This window comes from Cydia splendana, chromosome 11 (assembly GCF_910591565.1).
Source record: "Cydia splendana chromosome 11, ilCydSple1.2, whole genome shotgun sequence".
NCBI lineage: Eukaryota > Metazoa > Arthropoda > Insecta > Lepidoptera > Tortricidae > Cydia > Cydia splendana.
The window spans coordinates 17,704,819-17,723,217 of NC_085970.1; the positions used below are offsets into that span (position 1 = coordinate 17,704,819).

Below are 18,399 nucleotides of genomic sequence, written 5' to 3' on the forward strand. Positions count from 1 at the left end.
ACCCTAAATATATCTAAAATAAAACAAGGAATATAAAAACTACTGAAAGAGGCCTCCACGCGCTACCCCCGGCGCAAAGGTGCCCATCACACTCGCTGCGTTACCGCGTTGAATTGCGATGGACAGCCTTTGCACCAGGAAAAACCCGGAGCGCGGGTCAAGGCCCCTTTCTTGCAGGCGGCGACCTACTTCCCTAAGGAAGGTTTTTGCCTCAGCGCACCAACAACCGGACGTCTCTACGGCTATTGGGACGAACAGGTAATTGGTGAGTGCTGAGTACTTTTGGTGTTTTTGTAGGGCCGCCACCTCAGCGGCTGCGCCCGCCGTCCGGATGGTGCGACAAACTCAGTATAATTTATTAGAATAGGTCTTTTAAATGTTGTGGGGTTATTCCATCTAGGCCGCCTGCAGAGCCATTTCTTTTTTTTTTGATTGATCGTGACACACGTGACATGACACAACGTCAATAATGTCAACAGTGCTCATTTTAACGCCAAACTTATGAGCACAAAATCAAAAAAGTAATTTTCCCTTAAAAACCTCTAAAGAAATAGAAGTATGCTTTCAAATTCTTATCTTGGAGCCCCCTCTGGGCTGCAGAAGCTCCTGTGCATGAATGAAGCCTTGAGTGCTAAGGTGTTGGAGCAAGTGAGCAGTAGTCAGGAGCTGTTGACCATGAATGATTTTGAGCACCAATCCAGTGAGTACCAGTTGACGAAGTGTCTCCAGGAGAGGTAAGTGGTTTTTGGTAAAAATCTTAAAATAAGTCGCCTTAATAGAAAGGTGGGCCCTGTCCAGACGGGGCCACTTTCACCAATTTTAAATTTATGATGATATTAGAGCGCTCTAAATTAAAAAATGCCCCCAAACGCGTCACAAATTGCTATTCTTGTCCGCACCCCATTTTATCGGTAATATCGGTCATAACCTGCGGTCGGATTCAGCGAGCCCAATTGGCGTTTGAGTCCGTACTGCCTGATTTGATCGGACAATTTAATCAGATTGGCAAAAAATTGTCGCCGTCTGGACAGGCCTTAACTTTGGTGTAATATATAATAATAAAGGTGATCATTTTCGGATGAACCCTTGCCAGAATATACAAATGACATGGGTAGATCACTATTCGCTTATCCAATCAGATCATTGATTGAAACTCTTTCCCAAGGATTGCAGACCTAGAATCCTGGCGATGGGTCCTCCAAGACCTGTCAGACCGTCTTGAGGAGTTAATGCAATCGTTACAATACGAGCAGAAGGCGTTACGTGTAGTAGTGGATCGTGTTAAGGATGAGATTAGCAGGCATTCTGAGGAGGGGAGTCGACCGGGAGCGTTGTCGCCGCAAAGCGATCCCGTGGAAGATGCTATCAATATGGTTAGTGGCGCCATTTTACCTGCACGTGGGGCCGGCCTTACCATGATGTCCTTTTTGCGATTCTGTTTAAGACCTAAACTGAATTGCTAAAGTACGGAGCTATATAAGTCGCATAACTCCGTCCCTTAGCAATTCAATTTAGGTCCTAAACAGAATTGCAATAAGGACATCATGGCCCCTGTTATTTAGATAAGGTAGCCGTTAAACAGGTATAGTTCGTTTTTTTAGCAAAAGAAAAAGGTTCATCAGGTCAAGGACACCTTGCTGACGTGTCTTTTTATAGAAAAACACTTTTGAAAAATACGACGTGTAAAAGTGCTCTTGTGGCCTATTTTCTGAAATGTTGATGTTTGATGTTTTGATGTATCTGCAGAACTGAGAGCAAAGCTAAACAATGATGCCTACTTAATCGCAAGTGATAGGGTTTCTTCGTAAGGAAATATCTACACAAAACGACCCCTTTTATCGCTGTTGTGTGTAAATTAGATCAAATATCCTAATTTGCTTCGAAGTATTGATTATGACCTTGCAAAACTGTGTTGATTTTAGGAGTACAAATTTTTTCAAGAACAAAAGGGGAAATTTGAGAAGATGATAAAAGAGCTTGAGGAGCAGATTCCTCGGATCGAGAAAGTAAAGAAGAGAATAGACGTTGCTGCCTCGAACAAAGAAGAGGCGATTCAAGTTGAACAGAAGCTGCCTGAGATTGATATTTCATCTCGAACACCGTCAAGAATAAAAAAGAAAAGGTTGGCGTGTGTTTGTCCTACAGTAAATCATCTTCCTCGCGTTGTCCCGGCATTTTACCACGGCTCATGGGGGCCTGAGGTCCGCTTGGCAACTAATCCCAAGAATTGGCGTAGGCACTAGTTTTTACGAAAGCGACTACCATCTGACCTTGCAACCCAGAGGGTTAACTAGAGGCCTTGTATTGGAATTAGTCCGGTTGCATCACGATGTTTCCTTCACCGAATAGCGACTGGTAAATATCAAATGATATTTCGTACATAAGTTCAGAAAAACTCATTGGTACGAGCCGGGTTTGAACCCGCAACCTCCGGATTGCATGTCGCATCCTCTTACCGCTAGGCCACCAGCGCTTCCAGTTAATGTCCCAGTTTGTCCTACAGTAAATGTTATTCATTATATCCATTGAGTTATTATCAGTGATCGGACAAATCATCGCAAATCCTTAAAAAATCATTTATATCTCGAAATATGATTTATTAAACTCATATTATGTACACAGTATCTTTATAAAATTTCCAGATTATACTTACTCAAAAACTGCAGTTCAAAATTGTTAAAAATTGTATAATGTTTTCATGTTCCATACAATATTTATTTTTGCGATACATTGTCCGAACTCCGGTTATTATTAGTTAATATAGAGAAGCCATACCAAAAAAATTTTCAGTTTATCGCCTTTAACAAGATGGGAAAGACAATGCTATGCACTGAAGAGTAAGGGATTATGTGCCCTCAGTCACGCGATGAGTATACGACAACAGGTACCTACTCAAATCACATAATATGTATCAATTTGTATTTTGTACTTTAGCACTTTGTTAATTTACACTGAAATTGACTAACCCCCTTATTCATAAACGCGCTACAAACCTCAATTAGCTAATAATCGTTTGTCTTTATCTGTCATTTTGACTTATGTATTTGTAAGAAAGGGATAAAACATAATTTAACTAAATCAGGCCCGTACAGTTTTATGAATGAGGGGGTTAGTTGTTTACGAGCAGCGCTAGAGCGGCGGTCAATGACGCTGCATTCGACGCTGTTACATGCATCTCATTCAGCCGGCGTATTATGGATGGCATTATCCATCTTTATCCACGTAATAAAATAACTGTCACTTTTTAACACCATGGGATAGAAAGTGACGGACACCGTTTTATCACGCTGTCACGTAGACAAGAACGACCACCATATCCGTACTGGGGTCGAAAACAATAAAAAAGGTAATCACGGTTCACATCCCGGTCGATATAAGTCTAGGGAAACTAATAACCGTGAATCATTCAAAACTGATATAATACCAATACAATACTTTGGGATGCCACATGTGTCAGCACGTTTGCCGCCTCGCACATAGGACGGACGGTCCGGACGGCAGGAGCGGCGGCTGAGTTAGCGGCGCTTCGAAAGCGCGATAAGTACTCGGCGTTGCTGACAAAATATATTTTTGTCCCTTTGGCAGTGGAGACGTCCGGGTGTTGGTGTGCAGAGGCCAAAATTTTTTTGAGCGAATTGGGGCAACGTTTGAGGGAGGGAGGTCATGACCCTCGTTCCGGGTCATTCCTGATGCAGGGGCTGTCTATCGCGGTCCAGCGTGGCAACGCGGCGAGTGTGATGGGCACCTTTGCGTCTGGAAGGGCGCGGGACGGGTTGTTTGATTGAGTTCTTGGTTGTGGCTTTATTTAGCTTAGTTTTAATTGACCGAAGCGTAGCGAAGGTCTGGGTCAAACAGATCACTGTGTTATGTCTTTCCTGTAGACATACACAAGAGTTAAGGGCTATAAAGGTTAATTTTCTTATTTAACCCTTATCCACGTGAAAAGGTCCTCCTTTTATTTAGATAGATTTAGAGAGAAAAATGTACTGTGAACGCGATAACACACTTGTTTTCTCTCCTGTGGGCAATAGTTAACAGCTTGTGGGCATGTAAGTAATGATTTTATCATAGTTCTCTAAATAAAAGGAGGACCTTTTCACGTGGATAAGGGTTAAATAAGAAAATTAACCTTTATAGCCCTTAACTCTTGTGTATGTCTACAGGAAAGACATAACACAGTGATCTGTTTGACCCGTCTACGTTTTGACTCGGGCATTTTGCTTTCGTATGTCCATCCGGATGTTCTCCTCTACAGGTCATAATTCTCAACCGATTCTCGTGGAATTTAGTGACCAGATTCTATGATTAAATATTTTTTTTATGTAAATCCCGTTTTTGGAAATTTTAATAAATGGCGGAGTCGTGATACCTCGTGCCTAAACAAATAGTCGTATCGATATCATAAGAGTTTTTTCATTTTGAGATATGTTTATAGATTAAATGGCCAAAAATTCAGAAAATTGATTTCGCTGGTTTCGGAGGTATTGAGATATTTAATTTTAACTAATTTTAATTTGAGAATGAGTAGCTAAATTTCGTCAGCTTATCTAAGAACTATTTGGCTCCGTTTGTAAACGTTCGCTTTTTTTGTTTGCACAGAGAGTCTGGGTTCGATCCCCAGTAAGACATAACTTTTGTATTTTTTTTTTTTTCACTTAAACTTTTTTGTATTGTTGATTGATCAAACCGCTGTGTGGCGCTGTCATCGTGCACGGTCCCAATAAGCTATGCTCGCGAGGTCTACAGCTCACAGAGCCACTAGTTTAGTTTAGTTTAGAGTTAATTTTAATGTAATTTATTAATTTGATAATTGGTCGAGTATGTTTAGGTATAAGTTTTAATTTCTGATAGGATTAGTTGTATATGGTTTATGATGTAATTTGAATGGTATTGAATGGACTGTTAATTGATGTGTAAAGTTTAATAAATTGGATAATTGGTTTACTTAGGTTCGAGGTTGCAGACATCTACTATCGGTCACTGCACAGTCCTATGCAGCCCGAGTAGATTCCCTGCTAAAGAGACGACTGTATCTAAACACAAGAAAGCTGGAAGATCTACAGTGGCAAAAGGAGGAGGTTTGTATCTCGGATGAACTTACCGATTCGGTGCTGATCAATGTTTTTTACACATGGCTGATGACACGGTAGGCGTGTTATCATATTCTATGGCGCATGGCATGGCTGCCGTGTCATGAAATGATTGTTCCGCGCCACAGCCAAAAGTTTTCGAAAATGGAACACGCAACGAATCGGTTTTGAATTGAGAAATAAATTTTCACCACACCAGCTCGGGAAGGCTTACTTTGCACTTCAAAAACTGATAGCAAAGTTGCATTTTATTCACATGTGAGGCAAAGTAATCAAATGCAAATTTTGAGTTATTTTCTTATGTTTGCTGGTAGAATTGACTTTTAAATTATGATTTTGGATGATAAATATTTAATAACATTCATTTAGATTTGATTTAGTTTGATATTTTACATTTAATATTTGCTTCGGGTTGGTGTGGTGAAAAATTTTGTGTTTCACGGGGGCAAATTTTGTTTAACCCTCGTGCTTTGAAACCCTCGCAACGCTCATGATTCCATTATTCGAACCACTCGCTACGCTCTTGGTTCAATTTTGGAATCTTTCGCTTGCTCGGGTATCCAATATTAGCACGAGCGGTTAAACAACAATTTTGCCCCCTTGTAAAACAAATAACTATTAAACGGGGAGGAAGAAAATATTTGACTTCAAAGTGGTTTTTAATCTGTCTTGTTTTGTTTAATGTTGTGTAGGTAAATGTGATGAAGATCGACAAAGTGTATTGCAGGGAAGATCGTCATAGGGCATGAACTAGTATTTGTATTTGTATTTCGTATCTACGTCGCTCAGACAGTCAAAAAGGCAGAGCTTCACTCTTTCTGGTCTAGCAGCCTTCTGTAAGTGGAGTACCTATGTGTACAAACGCAAGAGTTAAGGGACGAATGAGCTTGTAGACGGTCTTCCCTTATAGACGGTTTTCTCTACGTTGACCTAATATACCTGACATACATTACATTTACATTTTTGGGGACAACATAGGTATTTATATATTATTGAATATTATAGGATTACAAAATTTAATATTTATTGGGTTCACTTTTATTAGTATTAATATTATAAGTGGCCCCAAATTTTTAATAACATCAATAATTAGCTCGCCCACGGTGCCTGAACGGCTCGAGCGGCCCCCGGTAATTCTCAAAAAATATGTCTGCGGACTAATTACCGCGACCCGTACAAAATGTACGAAAAGGGTCGTATCAATTAGACGCAACGGCAGACATATTCTCAGAGAATGACCCTTCTATGACCGGATTTGATCATATTCATTAATTAATAAACGCCTAAAGAAAACCTCATAGCAATAATGCGCGCACGAGTTATATTTTTCAACAGGCGCAAAAAGACTTCGAGTTCCTTTCTAACGAGTTAACCACAACAGAACAGAACGTCTTAGAGACCATGGAAAAAGTACGTCTGATGGAAGCTAGGCTCGCAGACCGTAGGCTGAGACCACCCAAGGAACTGACGAAGGATTCTGTAGACAGAAAGTTAAAAGACGAACTTCAGAGGCTGAAGAAATATTTGAAGTTTCTCAGGAATAACATTGACAGGATCACGTAGGTATATTTATTAATCTCCTTTGAAAACGTTAATGACGATAATAAAGTGAGGTTTTTACTTTTACTCTGTTACAGTCAGCAGCAGAAGTTGCTAAGCGGGCGATGTGTTCAAATTTACCTTGACACGCTCTTATTCTCTTTACAATAAAGTTGCGTCGAGATCATTTTGAACACCTCGCCCGCTTAGAAACTTCTGCTACTGACTGTACCTGCAATGAAGGCTATTTAACCAGGCCTCCGTCACAGTATAAGAACAGTAGTGAATCTTCATAGAAATGTGCCGCTGCTGGCTTGAATGTGTGCGTGCGCGCCGGGCGCCGTGTACGCACGCGCTGGCACGCACACATTAGCATAATATACGGGGGAATACGGTGGCGGCAGTGTGGGCCGTACCGCGACTGTGATCGCGCGCATTCGAGTACGCTACCCGCCCGCTCGCATTTGTCTGCTCTGACGGTACGCCTTAATTTTTTTGATCATGACTATGAACAGAGGCAATAGTATAAGTAAGGTACTAGATAGAAAAGCTTGATTATATCACTATTGTATACAATACTTTTTCTACGAATCAACAAAAATAATACTTTAAACTAGTAGAATCATACAAACAAACCAAACCAAAAGTATACAGCTAAGATACGGGAGCAGCCGCGATACCTTCATAATACTGGTACGCGCCCCGGCCGCCGCGACCCGGCGGGCTGGTCAACGACACCTCGTAACTCATGAGGCCCTGGTACTTGCTCCGCGCTAAATTCAATTTTTAGACAGTTGTTTTCTCGATTTTGGCCACCGTAGCCTATGGAGACTAACAAGCAACACTAAGTGGTTTTCGTAGTCTATGGATGTTGCTATATTAAGGGTGTCACATGCGCGTTTCTGATTTATGAACCAATTGTTTCTACTATACAACCTAAAATAAATAATTAATTTGAGCTATGGTTTTGTTTCGTCCTCTTGACCGCGGCGAGCTGTGATTGGTCATTTTCATTATAGTTGACTAAACTGTATCGAAATGAATATTATAGTTGAGTTGGGAGCCCGTACATTAAAAATACCCATTTGCAGTTTGGTATAAGAAATCTTAATTCAAAAATTACAGTCGTACAGTAGAAAAAAAAAATAGTGTCTCAATAACGACTCCTCAAACCCGGACTTGTCATTCTTCATAATACCTACTTGCCCATGCTTCCCTAAAACCTTTTTACTATTAAAGTTATACGTAAGGATGAGAATTTACTTTAACCGCTAACAATAAAGCGTTCCGAACATGCAGAAACCGGAGGAATATTTTTCTGTATCGAATTTATAATTTTTTTAATAACTGCCATTTCCTAATGTTAATATTTAAAAAGCGTTTTATTTATACTTCATTTATGAATTGATAGAACATTTCATTATATTATAATAAATAGAAACGTAGTGCTACTCATAATACGCAAATAATATTTAACTAAAAATAAAAGTGACAACCCTAAGCGCCAACGCAAGAGTAGGCAAATAACTTGCCGAGCGGCCTTAGATTCACTACTGTTCTTAGTGTACTGTGCCTCCGTCACACGCTCAAGGCCACGCGCTATATGCCTACCGCTCGGCGTATCGTCGATTCGTCGACGATACAACCGACAGAGGGCCGCCGAACGCCCGCCTCAGCGCTCGCACCGCATTGCACCGCGCGTTTCCCGCGCTTATGCTTCGAAATGCCGAAACCACGTAATTGGGCATTTCCATTTAAAGTTGTACCATGACTCACTTGACGAGTTGAAAATATAACTTGGATTATTTGGTACTTTTTTATGTAATTCTATGAGTAAATATATTCTAGTTTATGAAACACAAAAGAGAATCGTCGTATTTTTAGCATAAACCAGTTAAAATTAATATTTAATAGGATGAGGGAGTTTTTTTGCGGTCCGTTTGGTTACAAATGGTTTTTGATATAGTGAATAAAATACATACTTGAAGCAAATGTTTTTATGTTTAAAGCATAATAATGTTAATAAACAACCTAAAAACAATTATCATTGACCAATTTAGAGCAAACATTTTTCATAAAAGGGAATTTTAGGCGGTTGGGTTACGAGGTGGCCCCAAATCGTACGTTATTTTTAGGTTTATTAAATAGTTATTGGCATTACTGCCATGTGACGAATAACAATCATTAGAATTAACAAAACATGTGATTATTGTCAAAAAATGTTTTAGCTTATAAACTTTGAATAAACAATAAAAATACTTTTGAAATCAAGGGGACATTTCCAAATGGACACCCATGTAACTTAATGGACAAAGTAAAGACGAAATCACAATAATCAAAAATTTACACAAATACTCAGCGAATAAAAAAAGGAGGCATAAATATGTACTAAAATCAGTAGATAGAGTTTTAAACATAAGGAACTCAATTTTACTTAATAAAATATGACTTATTAATTGCACATGAATTAAATAAGTATAGACAAAGTCACGGTAAAAACTATACATACCTACTCAATGTGCGTGCGACTTTACCGTGTCCGTTCGGTTACATTTTTCTAGTCCGCCTATATGTTACGCTTCAAATTGTAACCAAACGGACGTAACGATTTGTCTGATCCAGAATTAAATCTATTCAAAATAAAACAAAACTAACCGCAATGTTCAACTTGTTGACTTGACAAATAACTATATGAAACATAGTTTTATTTAATATAAACAGTGTTTTAGTTACTTAACGTTCAAGCTGCATAAACAGTTGAACAAAACGGACAAAACATTGAGTAAACTTACAGGTCGCACGCCAGCACGCCTTGGAGGTTGCGAATTGACTGTTTTAAATCAAATTTGACGTTTAAACAAGCTTTATCTATGGTCACAGGGTTTCCAGGATGTAAAAAAACCTAAAATATTGGTAAAAAGTATTTCGCTAAGTAGCGAAAACTGCGTAACCAACCCGGACTATGTCCGTTTCACGATTTCGCGGGGACAACGTTTTTATCGAAATTAAACCCTATTATTGATGATTTTAACGCTCTTTTTCATCAATAACACATTTTTCAACATTTAAACTATGCCAGGAATGCATTACTTGGTGTTGCCTTCATAGAAAAAATATGTGTAAAAGTCCATCAAAAATTGAATTCGGTGAAGGGGACAGTACTACGGGGTCATTTTATTATATCTAAAAACCTGATTTTAAGTAAGAAAAAAGTGATTTATTGTGCATTAAACTTCATAAATGATGTGTCTATATAATATATTTCAATAAAAAACATCATTTGCCCAGTTAAAAAATTCGTCTTAAGAGTAAATTGTAAAAAATGCAAGGGGACATGCGAAAAACTCGAGGGTACAACTTTAAATGGAAATGCCCAATTATTGGGCAGGAGATGGGTGAAAAAGTCAAAAAAACAAAGGAAAAAGCCTATAATAAAAATTCATCTTTTTATGGCGGGCTAAAGGTCCCACCTGAAAGTTTAATAATTATATTGAAGGGTTAGAAAAAGTATTTTTAAATAATTTTGACGACGTAATAATTAAACGGCCTGGTAGCACCGTATTACAACTTTTAAAAACCGTTGATTGTCCGTTGCTTTGCTCCTGAATATTTATTAAAATTATTTACGCGATTTAGGATATTTTCAACTACTTATTAAATTTTAATAACAGAGAATTCCGAGAAGTGAAAAAATTATAAATCATTATATTAAAACTAAAACATATTTCAATCAATCAATCAATATATATTTATTTCAGACCAAAATTACAGTCCATATTTGTTAGTTATGTACAATACTATTTACTTATATCTATGTTAGTTTATCCTAGTCCTATCCTAATAAAAACTTAAAAAATACTATTTACAGTCCTGGTACTTAGGAGCATGCAGCGACACCCAATGTATTTTAAAAGGGTTATCTAGCCTCTCTCCTATTGCCGCTAAGAAGCTATTGGCGCTGCCCCGCACGCGACACATTTGAGAGGCTACTCGTTTGCGCATTATTGCATAAAAATCATCCATGCCTGCCTCAGCAAACATGCCGGATGCGCTACAAAAACGCGGCAACCCCAATAGCATTCTATACCCGTTATTGAATTGGACACGCAAGGCACTGTAAGCTTTTTTGGTATAGTTAATATTTGATTCGCAACATTCGTTTTATTACAATAATCATCATAGGTATGGTAGCTACAACTCTAGCGCATTCTTACGATGACGCGTTGGCACGTGACTCGAACGGCGGGCAACACAGTCTCGACTCTTTGTGCGCGTAATTATGCTACATTTCTTCTTGTCCTGAGCAGCAGGTATTATTATTAAGGTTCTGTAGGCTATTATAGCGTAGGTATTTTTGCTTTTGTTTGGGAATGAAGTATCTGTTACGTAGTAACTATTTATTAATCTGTGATTTAACATACCGAAAAGTATGCTAACACAGCGGTCAATCAGTTGATAATTCGAATACTATTTACAATTGATTACGTGAATGAATTCGATGCATTGCGGGCTCGGAGTAAATATCTATGGAGCGGCCATTAACAGGCGTTCCCCTCTGCAAAAAGATCGCGGCCGCCGGTCAAGGAGGTTATACAGGGTGAAATTTAATTCACTGGCCAAATTGAAACACCCGAAAGAACTCGAAAAAATATTAAACACGTGTTTTTTCTTTTAATACCGCTCAGTACATTTTTTTCGAAATAACTCATCATCAAGTTGTCCTAAAAACCTCGTACGTTATGGTGAACCGACAACTACCCACTACACCCGCTTCTCTCTTAACAGTTAAGGTCATTGACACCCCGCCCCTCCCGCTGTTTGCAATCGCGTCACCAATTATGAACCCTATTGCAGCGAGATAAGACGCTTACCTACATAAGTTGCTAATTGTTCCTTCATACTTTAACGGGCTTAGAGCCATCAAAATGCAAAGGCAACCCATTTTTAATCTAAAATATTATTTCTGACTAATGATTATTAACAAAACGTCCGTGGCTTAAAAACAATGAGTAAAAACTAGGTCAGGAATCTTTGCATTCAGGCGTATTTAAAAAATTGAATCATCTTATGTACTTACATTTGATTAAAAGTCGACGCAATTAACGAAAGTCCCACGAGATGGTACTCTTGGATTCAATCCTTGTCTGCGAAGGCGTGGAACTGATTCCATTTCGTATAATCTTTGTGCACCACGTAAACACTCACCACTTAATAAATAACACCGTACCATTTCCTAATATTCCCGGTTCGAAAACATTTTTTTAAACCTTAGTACGCGCGCGATTATTATTTTAAGGTTGGCGAGTGACGAGTGACTAATCATTTACGCTAACCGTTATGTTTACCGCTAGCGCGGAATGGTTTAGACTACCCTCGAAATTGATAAACCTGCCTACCATCGCCAACACTAACTAGGTGGACCCTATTGCAACGATTATAAGGTTTAGTGAAGGTCAGATAAGGGTTTTGCTGATGTTGTTGTTAAAACCTACTATTAGGTTTGTTTACATTTGTGGTAATAGGGTGACCACGACTCGTGGAAAGTATTTAAAAATTGAAAAATGAAAATTAAAAAAAATGTACTCTTTTTTTTCGCTAAATAGATTCCTTAAGTGTAACCTAGTGCCTGGAATGAATATGGCCAGTGATTTAAATTTCACCCTGTATAAAACTAGTTGCCACACGTCATACGCCATTCAGCAAACGTCAGTCTAAGCGGAATGATAGGAGCCGAAAATGCCGAATTGCAGCGTTTTCTCGTGCAAAATGAGATCGGAAACGTCTAGTCTACAAAAAGAACACGTTTCTTATCATATGTAAGTACTATTACATCTAAATATTATCAAATAGTGCATTAATTTTGCAAATAACTAATAAACATTGTCAATCTGACAGTGATACCAGTGATATGATATTAGATCTATTTTAGGGTAATTCTAAAGAAGACTTTCTAAATATTAATTAGGTACGAGTAGAATTTCAAATAGGAAATATTATGCGAAACTCTGCGTAGGGGGCGCGACTACCACAATCCATCACAATCTGGGGGTCCGCCGCGGAACAAGAAAATTTAAATTTCGTTATCTAACCTCTCTATCACTATTGCATATTTGAGCGATAAAGAGAAAAGAGAAAATTTACTAGCTAGCTTAGTGCTACACTCTGGCGGCAGAACATTGCAGTAATATGCCCTATTTGCGTTGCTTTTTGTTATTTATAATTTATGTATCACATTATTTTTATATAACACCTTAGTTTCATATCAACCTAATCTATTTAATCAAATAAATAGATCTATAAGAATAAAGAAAAGGGGGACGGGGGATCAAAAAGTAGTCGAAAACATCTCGCGTGATTTGTGCACAACCCCTAAATAACGTAAAATTACTGATAGACTCTTTTTTTAATTAATTTTTCTTTAGTTTCTACATATAGGTGGTCAAGCAGATCTTGTCAGTAGAAAAAGGCGGCAAATTTGAAAAATGTAGGCGGGAAGGGATATCGTCCCATAGAAAATTTGAATTTCGCGCCTTTTTTACTGACAAGATTTGCTTGACCAGCTATATATTTTTATTTAACATGTCAAATATTTTATTAATTTAAGGTATTTACGGCTGTCACTTTCCATAAATAGGCACTTTTAATTTATTACTCTGGTATCACCGTACCAATATTAGTGATGGGACACCATAAAAACCAATATCGGTAAAATCGATATAAACATAATGAATAATATACAGATGGTCATGATGCCTAGCGAACACCAGCCATATCGTACAAACCTCAAGGAGTGATATTCCTAGGCAGATGATGATCTGCCTAGTGACCACCAGCCATATCGTGCTAACTTCAAGGTGTGATATTCCTAAGCAGATCGTGAAACGCCGGCATGTCATGATCTGACTAGTGACCACCAGCCATACCGTTCAAACCTCAACATTTAGGCATATCGAATAAGTAGGATGTCCTAATTTTAGCAAATGATAACCATTGAAATGGCTTGACAGCCTACTTATAGTACGTGTTTGGGTAGCGTATGATTTTAGTACCTACCTAGTACCTACGCATTCAGCTCCAAATGCCACATAGAATGCAGCACTAGCCGTGGCAAAAAATGCAAAAGGCAGATTATTAAATGGCGGCGTTTCATGATATGCCTAGGAATATCTCGATATGCCCGATTTTACGATCTACCGCCGATATATATACTAATTATCCCCTACTCAATATCCCTTAAATGACATCCTATGGCCGCGTTTCATCTCTGTCATCAGATCTGCATGCTCGATAGTATATTGCATTGCTTTCAGAAGTAAACCAACATGTAAAATATTAACTAATGAACTGATAATAAAAAAACATTCTATATCAGCTTGCAAGATTCGCCCTAAACAAATTGACAAACTATTAGAAATAACATCTAAATCATCATAAGTTAGTAAAATGCTGGTACAAAGACTTGATATTGTATTATTATTATAATTGATAAAATCAGAAATTAAAATTCATTGTCAATTTTATCGACAATATGTGACGTCCCACGGTCAAAGGTACCTTATGGCGGGTATGGAGTTATGCATACCCCAGTAATCTACAATAAATAAGCTATCGATAACACAAAAGATCAACCTTCTAGGTTGCGTAGTTACAGAGATATGATTTTTTGAAAATAATGTTGTGAAATTAGCAACTTTACGATAGAGAAGTTTTAAGTTTAGCCGCCTAAAAAACTATGTTCCTGAAGTAAGTTACATAGTTGACTACAAATAATAATACCTTATATATCTGAGATTAAAAAAATATTGCGACTTGTTCTGTAATGCAAATAGAAACTTTTGATATCGACTGATTTATGTGTATACTAACCAATCTCTTGAAAATAAAGTTTTATTTCATTTTCACGATTGATTGCAATGAGCTCTCAAGATTTAAATTTTATCTATTAGAAAACGACACTGACAGACAGTTTAAGCAAAAAACAATACCGATTTAGAGGTGAAAATGTATTTTCTGACTTTTTCATATAAAATCACAAAATTCAATATTTTTACTTTTAATGTGACACACAATCAATTTTTCTGAGCACATATGAAAGAAATTCTGTCATTCAAATGAAATAAATCCTAAAACCCCAACTAAATACTATATTTAACCCCTTATGCCACTTTAAACTTACATAACAATAACAGTATTTGCTCCATACATTTACGAAAAGGTACCTTATGGAAATAAATCTAATAATACATCACTACAAAATATCAATCATATTACAGTTTATCTTTTATGAATAGAAAATATTAATTTACATTAAACTGCCCCAAATTTAATTAGTTCTTCGTCATAATAATCTTAAAAAAGACCAATAATTTGTATGTAATGAAAAGGTACCTTGTGATTAAGTTACATGATGAGGCATGATGATGATGGAACAGTTAGGATAAACTAATAATATTTTGGGGTTAAGATGGTATAAATCGTCTATTTCTTATCAATAATATATTTCGGTTGCTATTGAAGATAAGCGGCATTGAGGTTCAATGACCTCAGATATTCCATAAGGTAATGCGTCGGGTATTGGCATTTTTCAGCAAACCAATGGCTGATTTACTGCATGCGACCAAACCAAATGAAGATTATTCTAGTTAAGAAAGACTTGACGAGAGTAACTTTGGTATAATAGCAGGCTACTTGGATTTGTGATGTCGGTCGATGTACGGTTATAATATTTGCGAGGCGCCCCAACCAGAACTGAAATTATCAAATTAGTTTTGCAGAATGCTAATACAGTTCTCTACCAAACTTCTTTTCCCGTATTGACTAGTTTTTTTGGGAATTTTCAATCTTTTTTCCATAAGGTACCTTTTCTACTAAACTCTGAGACGACATTACTAGGCTTATAACTAACTTATAACAAAAATAAAAACAGGTAAACAAACGTTACGCATTAAGGTTTCAGATCACACAATAAAAAAAAATTGAGCATTTTTTCACCTCTTTACAAAACATTTCATATCTCCGAAACTAGAAACCCTCATAAGGTACCTTTTCCCGTGGAACGTCACATATTATCGGCGCGTCCCTCGCACTATCTAGGTTTACTTAGAACTGACGTCATCTCGTTCACGGACAGGGTTGTCTGTGTTTGTTCTTGTACTTGTGTGAATATAGTTTTTGCTAGTGTTTGATAATTTTGTCGTGTGCGTGTGTAGCGACGCATGCTAAAAATGCATTAGTGTTAACATTATTTGTGTGCGTTACCTCGTCCCCCGCGCCAAAAACGACAGACTTTTTCAGATAGAAATTAGTGCGCGTCTCTACTCCATAGATATTTACTCCGAGATTGCGGGTATGGGCACGGCGCCCAGTTGGCAGCTTTATATCGCAGATAAATAGGGCAAGTGAGATCAGTAGGTAGGTATTTCTTAAAAGATCTGTACTGCCCTGCTAAGCCGAGTGGCGCTATCTCAAAAGAAAATGCATTGCTAATGTATACTTTAGTTTCTATAACTGAGAATTCCATTTTCAAAATCATTTGTTTTTGAGATAGCGCTGTTCGGCTTAGGAGGGCAGTGTAGGTGCAGTTGCTTGGCTATCCCTAGCGGTCATGGTAGTTTGAGCAAAATATAATAAATACTTGGTAACAATTCAGTCTGACTAGTCATCCTAGAACTGGCAGAGACTTGGACATAACAGTCGAATCATAAAAAAGTGATCACATCTGAATTTGAACAGTACAGTAGCTGTAAAGCCGAAACAGAGGTGCTTCGCAAGGCTCTGCGAGACACGAGGAAAGTGTACCCACCTACTACCTAGGCAAAATTGAACTTTGGTCGCTAAATTTCTTAGATTTACTGTACCTATTGTATTGGCAACTACCCACTAAGATTGACTAATTAGTCAAAATAAGGACAAACTAAGGTCAAAACCTTACCTCTTGACAATTATTGAAATGCCGAAGTTCCGCGGTTTGACTACAACTGTACATACTACAACATGTATTTTGAAATATAAGACTCCATGACCGCTTCTAGACTTAAAAAAACTTCCTGTAAAACTATAAAGTTAAGAAAACTTTAACTTTCACAGTTAACCCTTAGAGCGCATTTATGGGACGAAACTTCGCACAATATAACGGATAGTTCAACAACTTTTTAATCAAGTTTCCTGACCTGAAGCACGGGTTAAGGCTACTAACCTTATTAGTCGGCCACTTGAAAATAACCCAAGCTACTTTGAAGTTTCATGGTTTGATTAAGAGGAAAGGGTCGCTTCTCCATACAAACGTAGCCCCCATTTTCCTCTCTGGATATTGGCATTATGGAAAATATTTTTACTTTATTTGATGTATAATAATCAAGCTATGCCTAAAGCTCTTTTTCGATTATTGTGAAAATTAGGAGCAAAAACAGATTTTATACAATGATTTTAATGCTTCTATCTCTTACAATAACTAAAAATGCATTGATGTATAGTATGTATAGAACAAATTGTGTCAAAATATTGTCATAAATGAGAATAAAGTTAGACCAAGAAAAGTCTGCAGCGATATTGATAGCCCACGCAATGCAAATGTTATTTTAAATGTCAAACTTCTATGAAATTATGACGTATAAATAACACTTGCACTGCGTACTGCGTGGGCTATCAAAATCGCTGCAGACTTTTCTTGATCTAACTCTATTTAAAGAGGAAAATGAGGACACGTTTGTATGTAAAAGCGATTTCGGGCGGGTCCTCCACTTTTGTCTTAAGAGACAAAGGGACAAACTTGTTTGATATTAATTGGCTTATTTATAAACATCATGAACTACCGTGGTTATTGGTTTCCCTTACTATTTCCGTTACAAAACGGTAACCGTGAGTCGTCAAAGAGTTAACAGTCAATAACTACTTATTTGACGAACGTGTCATAAAATGTATCTATACGGAAATAAGCCGCCATGTCTTATAAAAAAATTACACACACACGCCAACATTATTGGTACAGACTAGCAAACATAAATCGAGAGGATCAGGCGTTTTTGGTAGTAAGAGCACAAGTCACAAAGAACCTTGGCTTATATAGCGTTTGTAATCTGGTTTCTTGTACGGAAGACATATCGGATCTGAATCCAGATACGCATCACTAATTTGATCCGAATTGCAAACTCTGTCCACATAATCGACACGTTTTAGTTGTGACCATAAAAACGTTCGCAAAGGGACGTTCATTTTAAGATTGGATACAATTTTACTCTGTTTTCAGATCGTTACAAGGGGATCTAACAGCATCTATAGCGCAAATAAACTGCATCGAAGAGGAATTATCCCAAGTGGTGCAGCTCGACCAAAATCGAATCAGGCTTCGAACGTCTGACGACGAAACACCGACTTCTAGCAGTCCTAGGAGAGCCGGGTCTAGTAGTGCGGTGGATACTAATACAAACAATTCTCGCTCTAATGACGCTATAAATATGGGCTTTAAAAATATTCCATTGACGGTGATAAAGGAAGAAGATGAGTTAGAAGAGGATGATGATTATCCGTTGGATTATTAAATAGTATTAAGACTCTTAAGCGGGTTGCACATAATCAATGAACTGATGAACGAATGTTGACAGCGGATTAGTGCAACCCTCGCGGCTCGGGCACGACATTGTGCGACCGGCGGCGAAGGCAACCATAGGTAGGAATGAGACACAGCGATCGGACCTTTCGTACCCACCTATGGTTGCCGCCGCCGGTCGCGCAATGTCGCGGCTAAGGCGAAGTACCCAACTACCCACGTAAC

General features: G+C 37.9%; 1 protein-coding gene across 2 annotated transcripts; it reads left to right on the forward strand.

Moving 5' to 3' along the window:
- Positions 1–496: 496 nt before the first annotated feature.
- LOC134794832 (structural maintenance of chromosomes protein 1A-like) lies at positions 497–18,332 on the forward strand. Of its 2 annotated transcripts, none has more exons than XM_063766632.1 (7): positions 497–734; positions 1,166–1,373; positions 1,923–2,122; positions 2,791–2,884; positions 4,950–5,078; positions 6,426–6,649; positions 17,875–18,332. In XM_063766632.1, exons 1-7 carry the CDS (start codon positions 559–561, stop codon positions 18,164–18,166), a joined length of 1,323 nt encoding a protein of 440 aa, XP_063622702.1. In that variant the 5' UTR covers positions 497–558; the 3' UTR covers positions 18,167–18,332. The 2 variants fall into 2 exon arrangements, with proteins under 2 accessions (XP_063622702.1, XP_063622703.1); XM_063766633.1 differs by having other exon boundaries at positions 6,426–6,653; positions 17,875–18,012.
- The last annotated feature ends 67 nt before the right edge of the window (positions 18,333–18,399 follow it).